This window comes from Cydia amplana, chromosome 27, assembly GCF_948474715.1.
Source record: "Cydia amplana chromosome 27, ilCydAmpl1.1, whole genome shotgun sequence".
NCBI classification, from domain to species: Eukaryota; Metazoa; Arthropoda; class Insecta; order Lepidoptera; family Tortricidae; genus Cydia; species Cydia amplana.
In genome coordinates, this window is record NC_086095.1 from 5,046,692 (window position 1) to 5,068,948 (window position 22,257).

The 22,257-nt window shown below is 37.7% G+C and overlaps 1 protein-coding gene across 2 annotated transcripts in view; it reads left to right on the top strand.

Moving 5' to 3' along the window:
* LOC134660471 (scavenger receptor class B member 1) overlaps positions 1–22,257 on the top strand; it is an 87,749-nt gene that overhangs the window by 19,711 nt on the left and 45,781 nt on the right. Inside the window, exons 1-2 of one of the 2 annotated variants that reach the window (XM_063516228.1) lie at positions 8,439–8,584; positions 19,714–19,805. In XM_063516228.1, the coding sequence (XP_063372298.1) occupies positions 8,473–8,584; positions 19,714–19,805 (204 nt within the window). In that variant the 5' untranslated portion in view covers positions 8,439–8,472. Of the gene's footprint in view, positions 1–8,438; positions 8,585–19,713; positions 19,806–22,257 lie in introns of those variants that run through there. The other variant, XM_063516230.1, reaches the window with a different exon arrangement.

Consider the following 22,257-nt stretch of genomic DNA (forward strand, 5'->3'; position numbering starts at 1 on the left):
GAAATAAAATTGTAAATTTAACAAATAATTTTAATTCAAGAAGTAGCAAAAATGGAGGGTACGGGCGGGAAAAGAATGAATGAAAAAAAAAAACATGTCTATGGTTCACGTATTTGTCAGAGATGACATTTAAAATAAGGTTGGCAACACTGTATTTCATTCAATATTTTCTAATGTCATTAGACATAGACATAGACATTATTTATTGGTAATAAGGTATTACAGGTCACAATTTTCAAACATATGTCTGTACATCTTACATCTATTATTTACACTAATTCAGATAAGTATTACACTATTCTTTATGATCTAAAAATTCACACCACACACACACGACAAGCACACACGAAGTATCATTCATTCATTACACGAAGTATCGTAAAATCGTCAAAAAAATACTGCGTGTATGCACAAATTCTTTTTTGGGGAATAGACTAAAGACTTGTCTTGAAGACTATAAGGTAGGGTTTTAAAGGTGTGTGCACGACCCTTTAAATGACAAATAAAAGTACGGGAGTAGAAAATAGTTATTTGTACAACAAGAGATCAAAGTTTGATATTTCTTCGAGTGCTTATTTTGAGTCCCGTGCAAGCGAAAGATTCTATAGTAGATTCACGAGCGTAGCGAGTGAATCTAATTTAGAATCTTGAGCGTAGTAAGGGACTCAAAAGCGCACGAGATGTAAATAACTTTGATCTCGTGTAGTTCACAAAACTTTTCACCTCAGCAGTGAGAACATATTAGAGAACCCGAAAAATGTATTCCTTCTTCATCACTTACCTCTATTCACTCATGTTTTCTTAAGATATACCAACAATTAAATTTTCACCTCAGCAGCTCGAACAAGGGTACTTTGCTACTTAAAAACAGTGAGCAAAATCGCATTTTTGTTTTGAATATTAGCTTTGGTTAAAATGTTAGTGTAAAATCTTGTCAACGGAAATTTGTTTCAAACATTACATAACAAAACACTCCGTCCTGTCAAACGATATTTATTTACATTGATATTGACTTAATAATTAATATTATACATATTTGGCTTTATTTTTTTGGCATTGACTTCCAAAGAAAAAGGGACCTTACCTATCTACCTAGTACCTAAATCTATGATTGATAACTTATATTATAAAATTTGAACGCTAGAAATAGGCTACATGACTAATTTTCATTTATGGTATCAATCGATCGGATTTGTTTTTAGGATCAAATGTCTATATGGGACCCATTGCATTAAAGTAACACAAAAGTCAGAAATTGTAGTCAAAGGCTGACAGTCGCACTTCACTCGCGAAACGCCCTATACAAATCGGCAAGGGAACGTGACGTCAAGGTCTCTGGGAGCCCATCTTGTGTAGTATATGGACAAAAAGAAAATTGCGTTTTTGTCGGTGAAATATTGCGTTTATGTATATAAACTTTGAATAAATGTCATATACTAAGAAAAAGTGACCAAGGCCTCCAGTGCCCCAGGCTGGAAATTCGACCTATGCCGCTGTGGCCCGGTGGCCGAATGGCTCAGGCACCTGCCGCGATAGCAGAGGACGCTGGTTCGATTCCAGCCTGGGGCACTGGAGGCCTTGGTCACTTTTTCTTAGTATATGACATTTATTCAAAGTTTATAATTTATAGTAGTGTGTCTACTTGAAATAAAAACAAATTAAAATATTTTCTGAAAATAATTTAAGTTGTTCTAATACATTTATGTATATAGTTACTACGTATACAATATTTTTTTGGATGAAATGTAAGGAATCGAATGGTACCCTTACTTTTATCGTTTTTGGTAGTTAAAAAAAACTTAAATTTTGAAACTTTCAGGTCCTGTATTTTTGTAATTTTTCAATATTTTATTTTAATATCCACATTATTGTGATAAATTGCTCGTTTGCTATCTAATTTACTAGATTTTGTTATAAAATTCAACATGTGACATCATCCCTATTGTAATATAATTTTTTACAGTGACTAGGTAGAACTAGAAGATTTACACACAAAACTTCTAGTAGGCTCTTAAAATTTTTAGCAACGAAAAGGAAATGTTGATACCAAGTTTCATATAATTTAAGCATATGTAGGTAAGGTCAATGTGGCTTATTCCGTCATAGGGACTATTCCGTTTACTAGCGTTTGATTGATTGAACATTTATTTGTCAATAGTGGGTTCACAAAGAGGTCTTAAAACTATTTACAATATTATGTAAGTACATAGGATCTCCACATTGTGCCTACAAACTGGCATACAAATTCTCGAACAACGAACAAAATTGATAATTTCACCGACAAAGCAGCGATTGCTTTTAGTTCCAGCAATCGAAAGCAGATGGTTTTGTTTCCTACGAATCCTACGATTTAAAAGCAAAGAAACGCTCGTGGACGGAGTCCCTATGACGGAATTAGCCACATTGACCTTAGGTACATGTCGTTTGAAAATGAGAGCGTAACTTTGATTGTATGATTTGTATGGGGGCGGCTTTCTGGCGGCAGGTTCGACTCGTAAGAGTAGGTAATGTGGACTGAATGTAGGCACACTTGTTTACTACTTAGCTACCGTTAAGTAACGCAGTTACTCAATTTCAAGGTTGTTAGCTTATCTAAGTGACCAAATAATTCTAATTATTCGAAAATAAATTGGGGAAATAACGGTTCATAAGCAAGCAAAACTCTCACACCTTGTCACCCACTCTCACACATAAGTAGTTTTTAGGGTTCCGTACCCAAATGGTAAAAACGGGACCCTATTACTAAGACTCCGCTATCCGTCCGTCCGTCCATCCGTCCGACCGTCTGTCACCAGGCTGTATCTCACGAACCGTGATAGCTTGACAGTTGAAATTTTCACAGATGATGTATTTCTGTTGCCGCTATTACAAATAATACTAAAAACAGAATAAAATAAAGATTTAAGTGGGGCTCCCATACAACAAACGTGATTTTTGACCGAAGTTAAGCAACGTCGGGCGGGGTCAGTACTTGGATGGGTGACCGTTTTTTGCTTGTTTTTTTGTTGATGGTGCGGAACCCTCCGTGCGCGAGTCCGACTCGCACTTGGCCGGTTTTAAGTTAGGTTTAGTTTATCCAATGTCCCAACTTATACATACTCTTTTTGGTGAGTCCCAAGATACAGGCTCAGTCTAGTTTGGGGCTAACCGGACACCTTTTGTGTATGCTACTGTATTCTTAGTCCAATTTTATTCAACCAATTTTATTTGTGGTCATTTTGACCTTCGTTGGGTAAATCCAATACGGGCGATAAATAAAACCCGATGGATATAGAAATTATACAGTGTGTAAATCCAATACGGGCGAATATTTAAACGGTGGTTAGCATAGGACCTAAAAAGTATATTGAGATAGATTTTACTTAGAAATGCATTGAAAATTATAACCATAAAAATAATTCGGCCCGCAATGTAATACACCACACACGTTACGGGATACGAGCTTTTTAAAGTAACTGTCAACGCTTGTTGGCAGTTACTATGAAAAGCTCGTATCTCGTAATGTCATTATCATCTTGTTTCTTAATGTTTACAGTACATTGCTGCTCGGTACATGTGGAAAAAATTAATCACGGGGTCATAATTAAGTGTAACTTAAAAAAACATCTTAATTAATGATAAGACGGGTAAATTCTATATCTGGTTTAATTTATTGCCCGTATTTGACTTACACACTGTATATTAATTAAGAAGTTTTAAGTTACACTTAATTATGACCCGTAATTATTTTTTTAAATTTACTGATCAGCAATGTACCTACCTACCTACTGCAAACATTATGATACATACGAATAACATAAATATGACATGACATTACGAGATACGAGCTTTTTACAGTAACTGCCAACAAACTCCAGCCGGGGTTTTGACGACCGGTCTAGCATAGTGGGTAGTGACCCTGCCTGTGAAGCCGCGGTCCTGGGTTCGAATCCCAGTAAGGGCATTTATTTGTGTGATGAGCACAGATATTTGTTCCTGAGTCATGGTGGTTTTCTATGTATTTAAGTATTTTGTATATTATATATATCGTTGTCTGAGTACCCACAACACAACCTTTCTTGAACGGTAACGTGGGGCTTAGTCAATTTGTGTAATAATGTCCTGTAATATTTTAAATATTTATTTATTTATCTCGTAACTTGTGCGTTGCTTTACATTGCGGGTTGAATTATTTTGTATGGTTAATATTTTCATTGTATTTCTAAGCAAAATTTATCTCAATTAACTTCTTAGGTAGCATAGGGCTAACGACCGTTTAAATATTCGCCCGTATTAAATTTACACACTGTATAGCAAATGACTGACAATATACCTATAATAAACCTTGCCTATTCGTAAGACATAAGAAGGTTGCTGACACAGAACAAGTAGAATGGCGATGCGAGCAGGGTACGTGTCGCCGAGGGGTTTTGAGCAAACGCTCGCATGCTACTCTCCCGCGCTGATCGAAAATGAAGTAAACATGCCTTTTTGCGCCACAATAACGTTCAGATTAAGAAGCCAGACATCAAATCTGTCTAAAGGAGGCGTATCCATTCACCAGCATGCACACAAGGCGCTAGCTAGTTTTTACTACCGTTGCGCGAGTGTTAGTAAATTTGGAGAGGAACGAGCGGCGACACCGGTTCCGATACTAACTGCGCGCGATAGCCATTCTAACCTCTTTAATATGTTCTGTAGTTGTTGATAGTTAGAAAAGCCCTGAAATGTAAAGATGTTATTGTGTATGCTGTAATAAATGATAAATGACAAAAGCTTTTAAATCAAATGCGTTGTGTGTACGTTTAAAATTCAATAATAAACATTTTTGACACACTGTCAATTTCATTACACGACAGCATGAGAGGTGAAATGGTCAAGGTTGTGTAAATACTAATGTACTTAAGCAGGTAATTAGTATTTTGAATACCTATCTTTCATTGCAAAAATTACCTAACAACAACACAACAGACACAATTTTTATCATAGGATGGGACCAGGGATGTTGCGAACATCCGCATCCGCAACCGCGGAACTTCCGCATTATTTTCAACATCCGCATCTGCATCCGCATCCGCATAAAATCGATGCGGAGCTTATGCGGATGCGGATGTCGACCAAGTCGGTACAGGAACGTCTTAGCGGCGGCGTAAGTGCTAGGTAATTTCGTCATTACCTATAACGAAATCGTCTAGATCCAGAAAAGTCGGCCAAGTTACTGTTTATTAATTATAACGCACCTATATTCTTGCTCAAATACTAAACGTTTCGTTTTTTTTTAATAAAAAAATACTAAAAATGTAATATTTGACGTTTTCTAAGTACGTAATCTTGACATCCGCATCCGCTTCCGCGGATGTCAAAAAATCTGCATCCGCAACATCCCTAGATAGGACCAATGCCGAAATCGAAATAAAAAAAATTTGGCTGTCCCATATAAATCAGCCTAAATTCTTTTGATATTTTGTCATAAGTCCCCTGCGAAAGACCTATAAATTCATAGCTCATTCCAGCTTCTACCTTCCAGCCATACTCTAACTAGGAGTATGGCTGGTGAACAAAATTTCACCCTGTATATGAAATTGGAAAGGGAGAGCCTTTGCCCGGCATTGGAAATGGAGAGCCTTGGCCCCAGCAGTGGAAAAAACAAAAAGACAAAAAAAATATCTTTTTGCACTGTTTTTGAAAAACTTGACTCCTCCATACCTTCAACAAAGACGAAATGACTAATTTGTATCTCAAATAACGACGCTAAATATACACGTGCGAAATACTGACGTCGGTTCGTGTCAACATATCGGTTTCCAAGAAACGATGTAGCTAAAACAGGTTGTGGATATTTAAGTGATATTTAATACGAGTAAGTATGTTTATGTTTATGAGCACAAAAATAGGAAATCAGTGGTATATCATGGAACAGTCGACATCGGCCAACGCCCTGGCAATAGAGGCGTGTTCAGATATTTGTGAGCGCCTTAGCCGCTCCGATATATCTGATGGCGACTGTACTAGTTGTACTAGTAGTTTACCAATTTACACAAAACCATTAAAAATTATACACCGAAATACAGCATCTTTGGCACCATGCCGCGGGGGCCTTAATTTGACTTTTTTTTTAATTTAGATTAGTTTAGTTTTTAGGGTTCCGTACCCAAAGGGTAAAAAACGGGACCCTATTACTAAGACTTCGCTGTCCGTCCGTCCGTCCGTCTGTCACCAGGCTGTATCTCATGAACCGCGATAGCTAGACAGTTGAAATTTTCACAAATGATGTATCTCTGTTGCCGCTATAACAACAAATACTAAAAATAAAATAAAATAAATATTTAAGGAGGGCTCCCATACAACAAACACGGTTTTATTGCTCTATTTTTTGTTGATGGTGCGGAACCCTCCGTGCGCGAGTCCGACTCGCACTTGCCGGTTTTTATTAATATAATTGTAAGTAGTTTATTTTTAACTTTAATTTTTAATTTTAGATTGTATTTTTTTCTTAAACGTCTGATGTACCTACTTAATCACTTTCTTAACTCTATTAAAGGATAAGTAATTTTCTGTTGAGTTACGGAAATACCATGCGGTTTCGTAACTCACAGAAAGATTTTGTAGTAGATAGAGTAAAAAATGCGCTTACAATATACAGAACAGGTACCTAACTCTATACATCCACCATCTTTTATCGAATTCTGACGAAAGAAAACTTCAATGAAATAATTTAAATTCAAATTCAAAATTATTTCTTTCATGTTGTTTACACACATAGATATACGAAACAAATAAACATACAGGAATTACACATAAACACAACTTATACACATAAACAGCCCTAATATGATTTTCCCGGAGGATTATGTGATATTACCCGAATGTAAACTGTTGTGAGACATACTAACATTGAATAATTTTACGCGATACACCAGAGAAGAAAGGAGACCTAGGCTCTCCGAAACATGTCGCACGAGTGACTTAAAACAAGTGAGTCTAAACCGTAAAATTATTCAATGTGATATTACATTGGTATGAATAACCGTTTCTCATTGTAACATTTGTAACCGTTATTTAATGTTCCTTATTTGGTTTTATTGCGTAGCCTTGCGAACCGATATTGACCGACTTTGAATAGTTTCCGATTCGATACAATGTTATTTACACATAATTTACTTACATGTGTGTGATATTGTGATAATAATTCGATATAATAGTATAATAATAGTGTATGTATGATGCATGTATATATATTGTTATTTAGATAAAGGTTAGTTATTATTATAGTGTATGTCCTAGATGCATAGACTGTTGGTTCCTAATGGCTCCTCTACACGATGGGCCAACGCCGGCCACTCCAAGGGACACAGCCATGTAGTAAATTGAGATAGCAATATCACTTTCTCCCTCTAACGCATAAATGCGTCCCTTGGAGTGGCCGGCATTGGCCCATCGTGTAGAGGAGCCATAATTGTATATTTGTACACAGTTATGCAATAAATCTTATCTTATCTTATAGTTGGACCATGCTATCTCTGCATGGCAATTGCAATGACAAATTGTGGCTATGTCAATTTTCTATCGTGTGACGTTCATAATGACACCTCCTCACTTTGTTCTGTTCAAGTCGATGCAAAGTTAGCTTAAACGGATTCTATACAGGAAATCATTTTAAAAATATACATACATCACAGGCTCAGTGACGTATGTATATATATATATAAAAATAAAATAGATAAAATAAACACAAACTCCACAAAAAGGTAAGGTGGGGTAAAAGGAACACTGGGTCAAACGGGATACCTGTATGGAATTTTCAGACCCAGAAATTATTATTAATATTTTACAGTACATATGGTGTTACTTAACCGCACTAGTGCGATAATTAGCACATTACGTCACTATGTCGAAAATTTAAAGGGCCACATGTAACTGTAAAACGTTGTACGATACAAGTGCGAAAAATAGGAAATTCGCAATGAGTGGCGATAAATTAAATCGACACGAGTAATGAATGTACTAAGGATGAACAATGAATTATTTAAGTACGTCAGTTTTATAGAGTTGTAATAGATAGAATTAACAAAATAGATTTTCTTAACTTTCCCCTCAAAATTCAAAAGTAATTATGTAGGTGCTTAGATTCTTTTTGTGTTGTGTGTAATTATCACATTAAGTGGTTTAAATAATAGATATTTTCAATGGTCCCTATTTTTTTTTTATGGAGAAAAATGTCCAAGTAATTTTAAATAAATACAGAATATTACAAAACAATTTCCCGACCAATAACCAATCCAATTTACATAAACCTTGTCACCTCAACTTTCGTAATATTTTTTCTGATTTTCATTATTTTTCCACGCCACAGCCTCCGTATTTAGCATTGCGGCAATGCCGATTGATAATAAAAAAAACTCAATACTTACCGAATTGTTCGTCCGACTCCGACCGCCAGTCACTCTCGTGCCGCCGGGCCGTTGGCAGCATGCTGTAATTCAGCCTTGATCGATGATCGTGTTCGATATTCAAACTTGTGTTCGAATTTTGAATTTCGGGATCGCGATGGCCGTGCACGCTTGGAGCCGTTACATGGACTATATTAGGAGCCATAGATTAATTAGTGAGTTATTGTTTTTTTTTATTATTTATACTTATACTAGCGACCCGCCCGGCTTCGCACGGGTTAACAAATTATACATAAACCTTCCTCTTGAATCACTCTATCTATTAAAAAAACCGCATCGAAATCCGTTGCGAAGTTTTAAAAATCTAAGCATACATAGGGACAGACAGCGGGAAGCGACTTTGTTTTATACTATGTAGTGATAGTGATACTTATAAAAAATACAGTGGTTAATTAATATTTGAATGTGCAAACTGTGATAACTAATTAAGCATTTATTTGATATTACATCTAGTATTATCTGCATGATATAGCTAAGTGTCGTCACAAATTGTACTTAGATTTTCTATAGAGACATGTGATAGCAATATTGGTATTTTATATTCAGTTATATATAACAACATGCAAAAGTGACGCATTCTATACATACTTTAGTATATAGATAACTAAATATACTAAGTTAAGTATAATGGCCTCCTAGCGTCCTAGCTTAATAGTCTGTAAGTGACCCTGCCTAAGAAGCTTAAGTTCCTGGGCTCGAATCTCGGTAAGGTCATATTTCTGTGATGAGCACAAATAGGTATTTAATTTTATTCCTTCTGAGTCATGGGTGTTCCTATGTACTTAAGTATATGTATATTATTTATATAGTTGTTTACGTACCCACAACATAAGCCTTATTGTGCTTACTGTGGACCTTAGTCAATTTGTGTAAGAATGACCTATAATATGAATTAATTAATTATATATTTTATATTTTTTATGAATGCTTGAAATAGTTACCTTCTTTTTTATGAAGCTTTTAATTATTAATATATGTATTTGAAACACACAAGTTATGGAAAGTTAAGTGAATATAGCCGAAGCTGTCGAAGTCGTGATATGAGTCATACGACTGTCATGTGATATCACATCACACGATTTTAACAGTCACGACATATTTATTAAAGAAAGTCTATAAGTACTATTCATTAGAGTGAAAAAAATGTATATAGGTTTTTACAGTTTAAAGGGTACCGTTTTTAGGGTTCCGTAGCCAAATGGCAAAAAACGGAACCCTTATAGATTCGTCATGTCTGTCTGTCTGTCCGTCTGTCCGTCTGTCCGTCTGTCCGTCCGTATGTCACAGCCACTTTTCTCCGAAACTATAAGAACTATACTGTTGAAACTTGGTAAGTAGATGTATTCTGTGAACCGCATTAAGATTTTCACACAAAAATAGAAAAAAACAATAAATTTTTGGGGTTCCCCATACTTCGAACTGAAACTCAAAAATTTTTTTTTCATCAAACCCATACGTGTGGGGTATCTATGGATAGGTCTTCAAAAATGATATTGAGGTTTCTAATATCATTTTTTTCTAAACTGAATAGTTTGCGCGAGAGACACTTCCAAAGTGGTAAAATGTGTGTCCCCCCCCTGTAACTTCTAAAATAAGAGAATGATAAAACTAAAAAAAATATATGATGTACATTACCATGTAAACTTCCACCGAAAATTGGTTTGAACGAGATCTAGTAAGTAGTTTTTTTTTTTATACGTCATAAATCGCCTAAATACGGAACCCTTCATGGGCGAGTCCGACTCGCACTTGGCCGCTTTTTTTTTTCGTAAAACCATAAAATTTTGGGTTATTTCTACTCAGAATCACGAGGACAATAGATTTAATTAAAAAAAGGTTTATAGTTTATAGTACACTTTTTGAGAGTACAATGAACAATAAGTACTTGTGACACTGACCGGTCATAATATCCATAACAATTCCAGATCAAATTCATAACCTGTCATAACAATTAGAATAAGCCTCCATCAGTTATCACGTTTGGTCGCATAGTTTCCGCGCTCTGTTATGTTATGTTACATTCTGTTATTACATTTTTATTATCGAATCGAATACCTAATACACTACAGCCAAGGCCACGACGTGTCTTATTTAAACAATACTGTACGTACGTAGTTAAATATGTGGTGCACATTCAGTTACTCACGTATTAAACTAATAATATTTGTAAATACCTATTAGCCTATACTAGCTTCTGCCCGTGACTTTGTCTGCGTGAAACGATGATGATTATTGATAAAAACAATCCTATGTCCTTTCGCGGGCCTCGATATATCCTTATCGTTTTTTCTATAAACCGGTAGACACACAGAGTTACTTTTGCATTTATAATCTTGGTAGGTATTAAAAAATATGAAAGTTGCTACTTAGGTACATGTCATGTTGGGAAGTAATTTTAAATCACGCGAAGGAAATATTTACTCAGTATATTAAATGAGTTAAACTATGTTTTTACTGAGTTTAATTATTAGGAACCGAAAATCAAATTCAACCTAAAAATGTTATTAAATCTTAAGGGCCCCAGCAAGCTCGGTTCTACATACAAACGTAATTACGCTCTCATTTTAAAACGAGTAGCTAGATTGCTCTGAAACGTTGTACTTACAATAGGATAAGGTATATGTCTGTAATTAGTTTATGTAGCTTAAGATACCATAGTTAAAAAAAAAGCGGCCAAGTGCGAGTCGGACTCGCCCATGAAGGGTTCCGTATTTAGGGGATTTATGACGTATTAAAAAAAAACTACTTACTAGATCTCGTTCAAACCAATTTTCGGTGGAAGTTTGCATGGTAATGTACATCATATATTTTTTTTAGTTTTATCATTCTCTTATTTTAGAAGTTACAGGGGGGGGGGACACACACACATTTTACCACTTTTAGAAGTGTCTCTCTCGCTAACTATTCAGTTTAGAAAACAAAAATAATAGAAACCTCAATATCATTTTTGAAGACCTATCCTAGATACCCCACACGTATGGGTTTGATAAAAAAAAATTGTGTTTCAATTCTAAGTATGGGGAACCCCCAAAATGTATTGTTTTTTTTTTTATTTTTGTGTGAGAATCTTAATGCGGTTCACAGTATACATCTACTTACTAAGTTTCAACAGTGTAGTTCTTATAGTTTCGGAAAAAAGTGGCTGTGACATACACGGACAGACAGACAGACGGACAGAGATGACGAATCCATAAGGGTTCCGTTTTTTGCCATTTGGCTACGGAACCCTAAAAATACAGCGAATTTAAGTTTTTCATACAAACCTTGTTTTTGCTGTATTTCGTTTGTTTTATAAACTGGAGCTATATAAACTAATTACAGAACTAGATATACCTCATGTCATTGTATGTGCAAAGTTTCATTACAATTCAACACGTAGTTTTAAAATGAGAACGAAACTCAGTTTGTAAGGAAAGGTGAAATTCGGCCGAGCTCGCTGGGGACTCTTAATTATACAGGCCTTTCATTTTTGTTTACAAACTAATTGAAATACAATTCAAGCTAATCTACATCTTAAATTAGAACGCAGAAAAAACCCTTTCCATCTCGGTGGCCGGCAAAAAATGACCCAAAACGGTTTAGCAAGAAACGAGAGCATTTACCGAAAAAAAAACCGGTATAAGTTGACCTCTAAATCTTTGACAGTTGTATGAAATGGACGATAACACTTATAGTGGCCAAGTTTAATGGCCACATAAATGTAATGGTTTGTTATGTCACGGAGATCATTTGTGTTACGAAAGGAGGTTGTGGCGTGTGACTTGACAGTTCGAAATTGTGTGACAAAATGTAACACTTGAGAGTTTTCGTGCAGTCGTAAGCGTAACTATCTGTGATTATTTTGGTTATTGATAAGGTTTAGGGCCACTTGCACCATCCCACTAACCCGGGGTTAAGCGGTTAAACCATTAACCCAGTGTCAAATTGTACTGGTAACCTTGGTAACTCCAGGCTTAACCGATTAACACCGAGTTAGTGGAACAGTGCAGGTGGCACTTAGTCTTATTGAGAAACAACGAAATTTAAAGTTTGACAAATTATTCTGAGAACTGTCATTTTATTACAATTTGTATTAAAAACGTGACATTCTTTAATTTAATTTATTTAAGTGCGTAATTAATCGGTGACGTCAGCTTTAGGCTGCGTTTCCACCAGTGATATGCGAGTATGCGTAGCGAGGGATGTGTTTGTTAAGAACCAATAGAATCACTTTACGCTGAGCGAGGATAGGGACCTAAATTAAGTGATTGTATTGGTTCTTATCAAACACATATCTCTGGTGAAAACGCAGCTTTATACATAATGTTAGGGGTCCAATTTTCCCGTAAGATCAACTGTCCCGGTTTCCCCTTGTATTTTATTAGTTATTACTTATTACCTACCTTAGTATAAATATGCTTATTACAGTGACAATGGTTGCTGGTTAGTATGACGCACACCAACAATGACAGATAAATTTCAAACTATGTAGATGTAATTGTGATGTCAAGAGCATGCAATATAACTACTTAAGGTTGATGTTATTATTATACCTATAACATTACATATCTAGGGAGGTGAATTCGTAAATGCTCCAGATCGCATTTTTATGCGATCTGAGGCTTCCCCCCCCCCCATCCTGGCTACTGTAGCGGGCCGATACGACTCACCTATAATGCGGCATTTTGAGTGTGTCATAACCGCTACTAGGTGATAGGTTGTTATTGGTGTCTGTTTATGTTTATGTTTTAAATCGCTATCTGTTTTTGTTCCACTAACACTTAGTTTTAAATCTTAATTGTTACTAACCATTATAGGCCATTGTTGTCTTTAAAATAAATATATTGAATTGAATTGAATTGAATTACCGCCCGTGGTTTGTCTAAAGTTTTACGTCTTGCCTTGGCCAGGAAGTGAGATTTTCTTCTCGCGTAGCGGGAAGAAAATCCCACTTACGGGCCTAGGGTGACGTAAATATTATTCCTTGTGCGTTTAAAGGGTTATAGTTTTTTAGGGTTCCGTACCCTAATGGTGAAAACGGGACCCTATTACTAAGACTCCACTGTCCGTCCGTCTGTTACCAGGCTGTATCTCATGAACCGTTATAGCTAGACAGTTAAAATTTTCACAGAAGATGTATTTCTGTTTCCGCTATAACAAAAGATACTAAAAAGTACGGAACCCTCGGTGGGCGAGTCCGACTCTCACTTGTCCGGTTTTTTTAATAATAAAATAATTATACATATTGCTGTTCCGCCCATGATACCGGCGGTCAGTGACACTGTGTGAACGGGACAGCAATATAATAATGCGCGTGGAATAGAGATAGGTACATGCAGGTCAATGTACGAAGTTCCTTATGCTACGCGTCCTTTGTTTAGTAAAGTTTTATGTACAGTCAGCAGCAGAAGTTGCTAAGCGGGCGATGTGTTCAAAATTAGCTTGACACGCTCTTATTCTCTTAACAATAAAGTCGCGCCAAGATCATTTTGAACACTTCGCCCGCTTAGCAACTATTGCTGCTGACTGTACGGGGGGTCAGCGGATAGTAAAAGCACAGAATAAGTAATAGTATTATCATACAGAACGACCACGCACCGCCCCGCCCCGACTCGCATTACCTCGCCCCGCGACATGAATCTGACGGACTTCTGGCGTGCTCTCAGTAAAGCGACTTACCCACACATACACAATAACGCGTGTACAGACGTGCCGCGCACACATAAACGCAAATGATTTTTGATGTATGGCGTGTCCGCCCTGTGGTAAAAGTCAACATACAAGCTTGCAAAATAGGGATCATTACACAAACATGATATATTATTATGTATTACGCGCATTTACTTTGTACCTAATTAGTAATTTCCTTGAGCTATAACTATAATGGGTGGTTGTTTGTGGTTTTATGTGGTAATTTACTTGCAATTCTTACTAAGATTTACTGTTTGACCCTTGGACATGTAACAACGCAAAGTAAAGTAAAGTAAATTAAAGTAAAAATGTATTTGTGGAACACAGGTGATACAGTTATAAGGTCTTATTATATAAAATAACTAGCGACCCGCCCCGGCTTCGCACGGGTTAACAAATTATACATAAACCTTCCTCTTTAATCACTCTATCTATTAAAAAAACCGCATCAAAATCCGTTGCGTAGTTTTAAAGATCTAAGCATACAGACAGACAGACAGACAGACAGACAGACAGCAGCGAGCAGCGACTTTGTTTTATACTATGTAGTGATAAATAGAGCTCTGTGTTTTGCCTATTGGCGTACAAATATTGAAGCTTAAAAATAATGGTGACTTATTATGTTAATACCCGCCTAATGGAAAAACAGCTGCTAGAGAGTGCCCCATGGCATCAAGTCCGCCTTTTTAGCATTACGACTTTTTTTTATTAGTGTGCCTTTGGATTTCATGGGCCTATAAATCCCGGTCTTTTGATAGACTTGCGTGGGGATATAGATCCAACACGTAGAGGCCTTTGGAGAGCTTTAATGTCATGTAGAACGCCTGCTGGAACCCGTTCACAGGTGCAACAATAGACACCCATGAACCGGTCGCAGCAGGCATTGGGACTATTGTAGAAAAAGTGAAAAGTATAGGTCTAAGATGGATTGAAGTTTGGGTGGACAATTGAGGCATTATCTATGAAAAGGGACCTTATTGTCGATAGCGCTTACGCCGCACAGCGTCGCGCGGCATTGTATTTATATCGGAGCATCGTTAATAATGGAGTAAACGCCATCGACAATAAGGTCCCTTTTCATAGATAACGTCACGATTTAGTGTGCCTTATTATTATTAGTGTAACACGCGTGTAATAATTTAACCATTATTTACTTTTCTGTACATAGTGCTCTTTTGTCTGTCATTTTTATTCGTCTACTCTCATTTGCTCAAAGGTTGACTAGAAGAGAGACCTTACAGGGATAAGTTCGCCTTTGTACATTGTACACTTTCTATTTAATTTTATCTTAATCCTGTCGTATGTATAACTAGCGACCCGCCCCGGCTTCGCGCGGGTAGTTCAACGAATTTACACAAAATCTTTACAAATTATAAACCAAAATCTTCCTCAAGAATCACTCTATTAATAGGTGAAAACCGCATGAAAATCCGTACAGTAGTTTTTGAGTTTATTGCGAACATACAGACAGACAGACGCGGCAGGGGACTTTGTTTTATAAAATTATAATATGTACGACGATAAAGTGTTTACATACATACATACACGTGCTAGCTCAAAACCATAGGTCGTGGTCGGTTCAAACCAAACGAAATTTAGATTTTCTATGTTCGCGGTAGACTCTCAGCAGAGAAAACAAATGCATAAAGTGATCTTTGGAGTTTCGAGCCACCAAATACGGAAATATAACCATCCCTTTCTCCCACATTGTTACACAGCGTAATGAACAGTAGCCGTCTCGTGTTGACAGTGTCAACTGTCAACTGTCGGTCGCCGTATAAACATGGCTTCCTCGGTGTTTGTTCAACAATGTCACGTTCTCTTCCTGGTAGGAGCGATGCACTTGAGAATATACAACGTACAGTCAGCAGCAATAGTTGCTAAGCGGGCGAGGTGTTCAAAATGATCTTGACGCGACCAGGCGTGGCTCACTCCGCGATTTCGTCGCTAAAAGTACATGCGTTCCACACCAATTTTGGTGGTTAGCCATAAGCCGCGCGTGGCGCTGTCGCCACCTAGCGGCCATATCTGTGCTGATCGTAACAGACGCGTTTTGTTAGAGAGTGAGTCTTCTGTACCTAGTACTATTATTTATTCTGTGACGCAACTTTATTGTTAATAAGAGCGCGTCAAGGTAATTTTGAACACCTCGCCCGCTTAGCAACTTCTGCTGCTGACTGTACGAATGTATACGGACGTACAAACAGCAACACTGTTAACTGTCCATAGGTAGACCTTATTACAAAAGGCATAAGGTCAACAGATGTACAGTTAACAGTGTGGGCGATGGTATAGGGTTGCCAGATGGTCGGGATTTGGCGGCATTCTCCCGATTTTTAGCATGTGTTCCCGATTCCCGACAAAGTGAAAATTGTCCCGAAAAACAGCTTCACGTTAAATAGTGAAAAAGGTGAAAAAATTGTAAAATCGGTAAAAAGTAACATAAAATACATGTGGCAAGGGCAAACTAAGAAATAAATTAGTTACATTTTTTTTATTATTGATACCTAATAAGTATGTTAAATGATAGTATAGGTGACTTTTTTTTTGTTTGTTCAAGTTCTCAAATAATGTATAGTATTTTTATATAAAAACGTCTATGGGCAGAGCAGCTGACGTAGTGCCAATAATGTAAAATTACAATGTACTTTAATTTGAATGTCTTTTTCTCGACTTAAGTCCCAAAATCCCGAAAAATTGATATGAATTCCCGATAACAGCGCCTTTCGATCTGGCAACCCTTGATGCGCATAATGCGTTTGACCGAGTTGCTACAGAAACCTGTGCATTTCAATCCAAGGGTACAGGGCCACTGCGCTAGTTTTCGTCCACTTGACGGATTAGCAAATCACTATCACTATCACTACATAGTATAAAACAAAGTCGCTTCCCGCTGCCTGTCTGTCTGTATGCTTAGATCTTTAAAACTACGCAACGGATTTTGATGCGGTTTTTTTTAATAGATAGAGTGATTCATAAGGAAGGTTTATGCATAATTTGTTAAGTAACCCGTGCGAAGCCGGGGCGGGCGGGTCGCTAGTATAATATAAAGTGTCATTCTATATATGGAACTTGCTATATAACTATGTAAACAAAAGTCACTAATAAATTCATATTTTTTGACAGTTTCAATATGGCGGTTTGTTTACATAGTTAGCAAGTTCACACACTTTACAGTACACATTTAATTTGTAATTGGCTATTTGCCAAATTTAATTTTTATGTAGATAGATATATGGCGTTATTCATAAACGGCTGCTAACTTAAACAGTTGATGATCGTCGTTTGTCCCTATCTGTCGTTATGCCATAGAGAGGGACAAACGATGATCATCAGCTGATTAACTTAGCAGACGTTTATGAATAACGCCGATATTGTTTACACATTAAGGATTGCAATAAGTTTGTGCAGCAATGTACCTGCAACTGCATTATATTAAAATTTCGTCAAGTCGTCAGGTGATAACCAAAACTCAGTAGGCAATGATTACTTACTATTTATTTACAACTAATTCAGAGCCATAGTGAACCGTACTAGTTAAAAAATAGGGTTGATTTTTGTTTGATTATTTTTATGCAATTAAATAGAGAGTGGACCAACATAGCTTAGGTTTTCGTCACGTACCTAGGCAATATCCTCTAGCTAAGGAAATCTGGCGCCTTTTCATTTGTTAACTTTCGCAACGTTTAGCTCTTTTTAGACTGACGCAAATATTTCTTTTTAAGAGTTCCGTACCCAAAAGGGTAAAATCGGGACCCTCTATTACTAAGACTTTACTGTCCGTCTGTCTGTCACCAGGCTGTATGTATGCTAGATAGTTGAAATTTTCACAAATGATGTATTTTCTGTTGCCGCTACAAATACTAAAAAGTACGGAACCCTCGGTGGGCGAGTCCGACTCGCTCTTGTCCGGTTTTTCTTACTTTCTGTTTGTTCTTATGAAAACTAGAGGGGGAGATTCGGCTTGGCATATACTACGGCAAGTCACGGAGGGTTGGGAGGGGGGTAAGATGTTTAAAAAGCGGCCAAGTGCGAGTCGGACTCGCCCATGAAGGGTTCCGTATTTAGGCGATTTATGACGTATTAAAAAAAAAACTACTTACTAGATCTCGTTCAAACCAATTTTCGGTGGAAGTTTACACGGTAATGTACATCATATATTTTTTTTAGTTTTATCATTCTGTTATTTTAGAAGTTACAGGGGGGGGACACACACATTTTACCACTTTGGAAGTGTCTCTCGCGCAAACTATTCAGTTTAAAAAAAACGATATTAGAAACCTCAATATCATTTTTGAAGACCTATCCATAGATACCCCACACGTATAGGTTTGATGAAAAAAAAATTTTGAGTTTCAGTTCTAAGTATAGGGAACCCCAAAATTTTTTTGTTTTTTTTCTATTTTTGTGTGAAAATCTTAATGCGGTTCACAGAATACATCTACTTACCAATTTTGAACAGTATAGTTCTTATAGTTTCGGAGAAAAGTGACTGTGACATACACGGACAGACGGACAGACAGACAGACATGACGAATCTATAAGGGTTCCGTTTTTTGCCATTTGGCTACGGAACCCTAAAAATGGGTTACAAAGTATGTGTATCTTATGTTCCCATATATTGTGAAATGAGACCAGAGTGGCGTCGTGATCTCAAAGCGGGTGAAGACAAACATGACAAGGACTGTTTAGAGAACCTGAGGCAGAAAATACTCCGTGCTTCTAGACCATCCCTTGGACTCTCGTCATGTTTGTGATTGCTGTGGCAGAATCATAGACTAGGAATCCTCTAGACTGAGCATAGTAACGCTACCCCCTCTGCCACTTATACGGTAGTTTTACTCCATCTTCGAGTCAATCTCGTGCCGTGATTTGTCCGTGTCTTTGAACGGACCAATCACGGCACGGGATTCGCTCACCTCGTCCCCCCGCACCCCCGTATTTTTGGCAGCATCGGTTTCATGAAATAATTGCTGTAAACTCAGTCTAGAGGATTCCTATAGTCTATGGGCAGAATATGTCGCTCTGGTATTGAGCTCTTCAGTCGTCGGAGACTTGACATGCGCAAAACCGTTCACTAAGTTGAAAAGAGTGATTCATATCTTTCGCTCGCGGTGATATATCACTCATTTCGCTCAGTGGATCTGTAGACTATATTGTTCCCGAGTGAGTAGAGAGAGAAGTCAATCAATCAGATATATACAGCCATAAGTGCGACCAAGATGGCGAATCACGCGATACGATCCCGCCATGTTTTTCCGAAACCCTCCGAATTCTTCCGAACCGCTCCGAAACCTATTCGCAGTAACTCGCTGACTCGCTCCTCGCGCTCGGCCGACTCATTCGATTCATGAGTGGGAAAGAGCACGCAAGGAGCACTGAGCGACTGAGTTACTGAGCGAGTTAAATCATCAGTGAGTTGAAGAGTGAACGAGTTGAATCAAATGATATAGCTCATTTAAATCACTCACTCGCGAACGACACATGTCTATCGCAGACGCCGCAATCAACCTCCCCGCAACACCTGATTTTACCTGACGCTGCAACACTCATCTGCTATAGGTGTCGTGGCCAATGATGGTGATTGTTAATTGTTGTAACTTGTTTGTTCCAGGGTTCGTGCTCGCGTCAGCAATAGTGCTGCTGCTGGCCGGCATCATCTGCGCCATATTCTTCGGCACCTGGGTCCGGCTGTTCATAGACCATGTGAGTCAATATACTGAAACACCCAAAAAGTCAGTAGAAAAAGGCGTGCAATTCAAAGGACCATGGGCAACTTTGTATGGAGCCTGGACCCAACGCCAACAGAAATGAGATTAAGATATTAGATAGGTATTTCTATGAACTTCATTTTTTTCTATGGGCACCAATAGGAATTCCATTGCAGAACTGAGATATTGGTATTTTAGCCAAAATAACGTCACCCTTATTACCCAGGCAATAAAGTCTAAGTAAATAAATTAATTGCTGCAGGGTAGATGTTCGCGCACCACCGGGCGAGCACACCGAATGATTTGCCGCGCTCGCCCGGCGGTGGACTCTATTGCCTAGGTAATAAGGGTGACGACATTTTGACTAAAATACCAAATTCTCAGTTCTGCAATGGAATTCCGCTTGGTGCCCATAGAACGAAATGAAGTACAGAAAAATACCTATCTAATGACCTAACTCTCAACTCTGTTGGTTCTGGGGCAATTTTGACGCATGGTCTTTTGCTATGAGAAATCAACTTTTTGCGCCTACATTTTATAATTTTTCCGCCTTTTTCTACTGACAAGGTCGCTACTGTGCCAGAGTTCAAGTCTAGTCTAGTCTAGGTCTAAGTCTCGTAATGCAGTGGCGCCGGTGACCGGCAGGTAACCAGCAATACGACACTTTAATTTTTATCGAAGAAAATTAAGTGTAGGAAGCCGATTTCATATCGATGTGTCGGTTCCGTTCCCTTATTTTCTTGGATAAAAATAGAAGTGTCGAGTTACTAGTTCTGTGTCGGTCACTGGTGGAAAATTAGGATGTTTAACTCGGATGAAAAGCAACATTTCATCCCAATCTAATGTTGTTTGCATTAGATGCAAAATCTGTCCTTTAAAGAGCACACGTTGTCACTCACGACCATCAGACATGCGTATAAAGTATTAAATTACATCGTATTAATTGGGCTCTACTTTTTAGGGTTCCTAGGCAATATCCTCTAGCTAAGGAAATCTGGCGCCTTTTCATTTGTTAACTTTCGCAACGTTTAGCTCTTTTTAGACTGACGCAAATATTTCTTTTTAAGGGTTCCGTACCCAAAAGGGTAAAAAACGGGACCCTATTACTAAGACTTCGCTGTCCGTCCGTCCGTCCGTCCGTCCGTCCGTCTGTCACCAGGCTGTATCTCACGAACCGTGATAGCTAGACAGTTGAAATTTTCACAGGTGATGTATTTCTGTTGCCGCTATAACAACAAACAAATACTAAAAACAGAATAAAATAAAAATTTAAGTGGGGCTCCCATACAACAAACGTGATTTTTGACCGAAGTTAAGTAACGTCGGGCGGGGTCAATACTTGGATGGGTGACCGTTTTTTTGCTTGTTTTTTTTTGCTTGTTTTGCTCTATTTTTTGTTGATGGTGCGGAACCCTCCGTGCGCGAGTCCGACTCGCACTTGGCCGGTTTTTTCCCATGTTGATTAGGTATATTGAGTTCAGGGGGTTCCCTTTCGTTTTTGAACACGTTAACACGTGTCCATCACAAATATTTAATGATGGGAGTAATGATATTAATCCATTTAGGTATAATAATGATCACGTGTATCACCACGGTCAGGTCGGGGCCGACCGGTCAAGCCTTATTGACGTCATTAAAGGTCAAATATGTTTTAATGATGATTTACCGGTCAAAAATCGATTTGGTAAGTGAATTCCATCGATAAGGGCTTAAATGGGCATAGCAATGAAGAAAAAGATACTAGTACCTACTAATGAACTAATAAAACATCAGAAGTTACAATTTTAACACTCTTTACGAAATTATGACTGGATGTCTGTGACGGATAGGTAAGCTATGACCATTGTTTATTTATTTATTTAAATATGAAACAAACGGTCGTGCAGAAAATATTTTACAGTTTCTTCTCTTAATCTAGACCTATAGTTTCCATTTTGGTTAAACATATATTTATATAGAAGCACGAAAAAGTACCCATCTTGGCTTAGGTTCAGCTGATTAGTAAAAGGTTACACAGAATTTGCGAAGTCAGTTATTGGACTGGTATCTTTCCTATAATACGTATCTCATAAAATTTTAATATCCTTCATACTTAGCTTCAATCTAACATCATTTAACTCAAAAGTCGCCACATTACCATATTCACACATATTGCACATTTCGCACGTCACTTGCCCTTGACTCACCAAGTGTCATCTCATCTCCACAATCTTAACATTATAATCCAAACAAACTTCATATCAGTGCAATCAGGCAAACTTAACATTGTGTAACCCGCCTTACGACGCTCACACAACTATACCGACCAATCGCGTGCCATCCTGTCACGCACACATGCGCAGTTTGTACACACGGATACAGGTTGATTGTAAGGCTGTGTACAGAAGATTAGCGTTTGAGATTTCGCACGTAAACCGTGTCGTAATGTGGCCTTAAGTTTTTAAGAT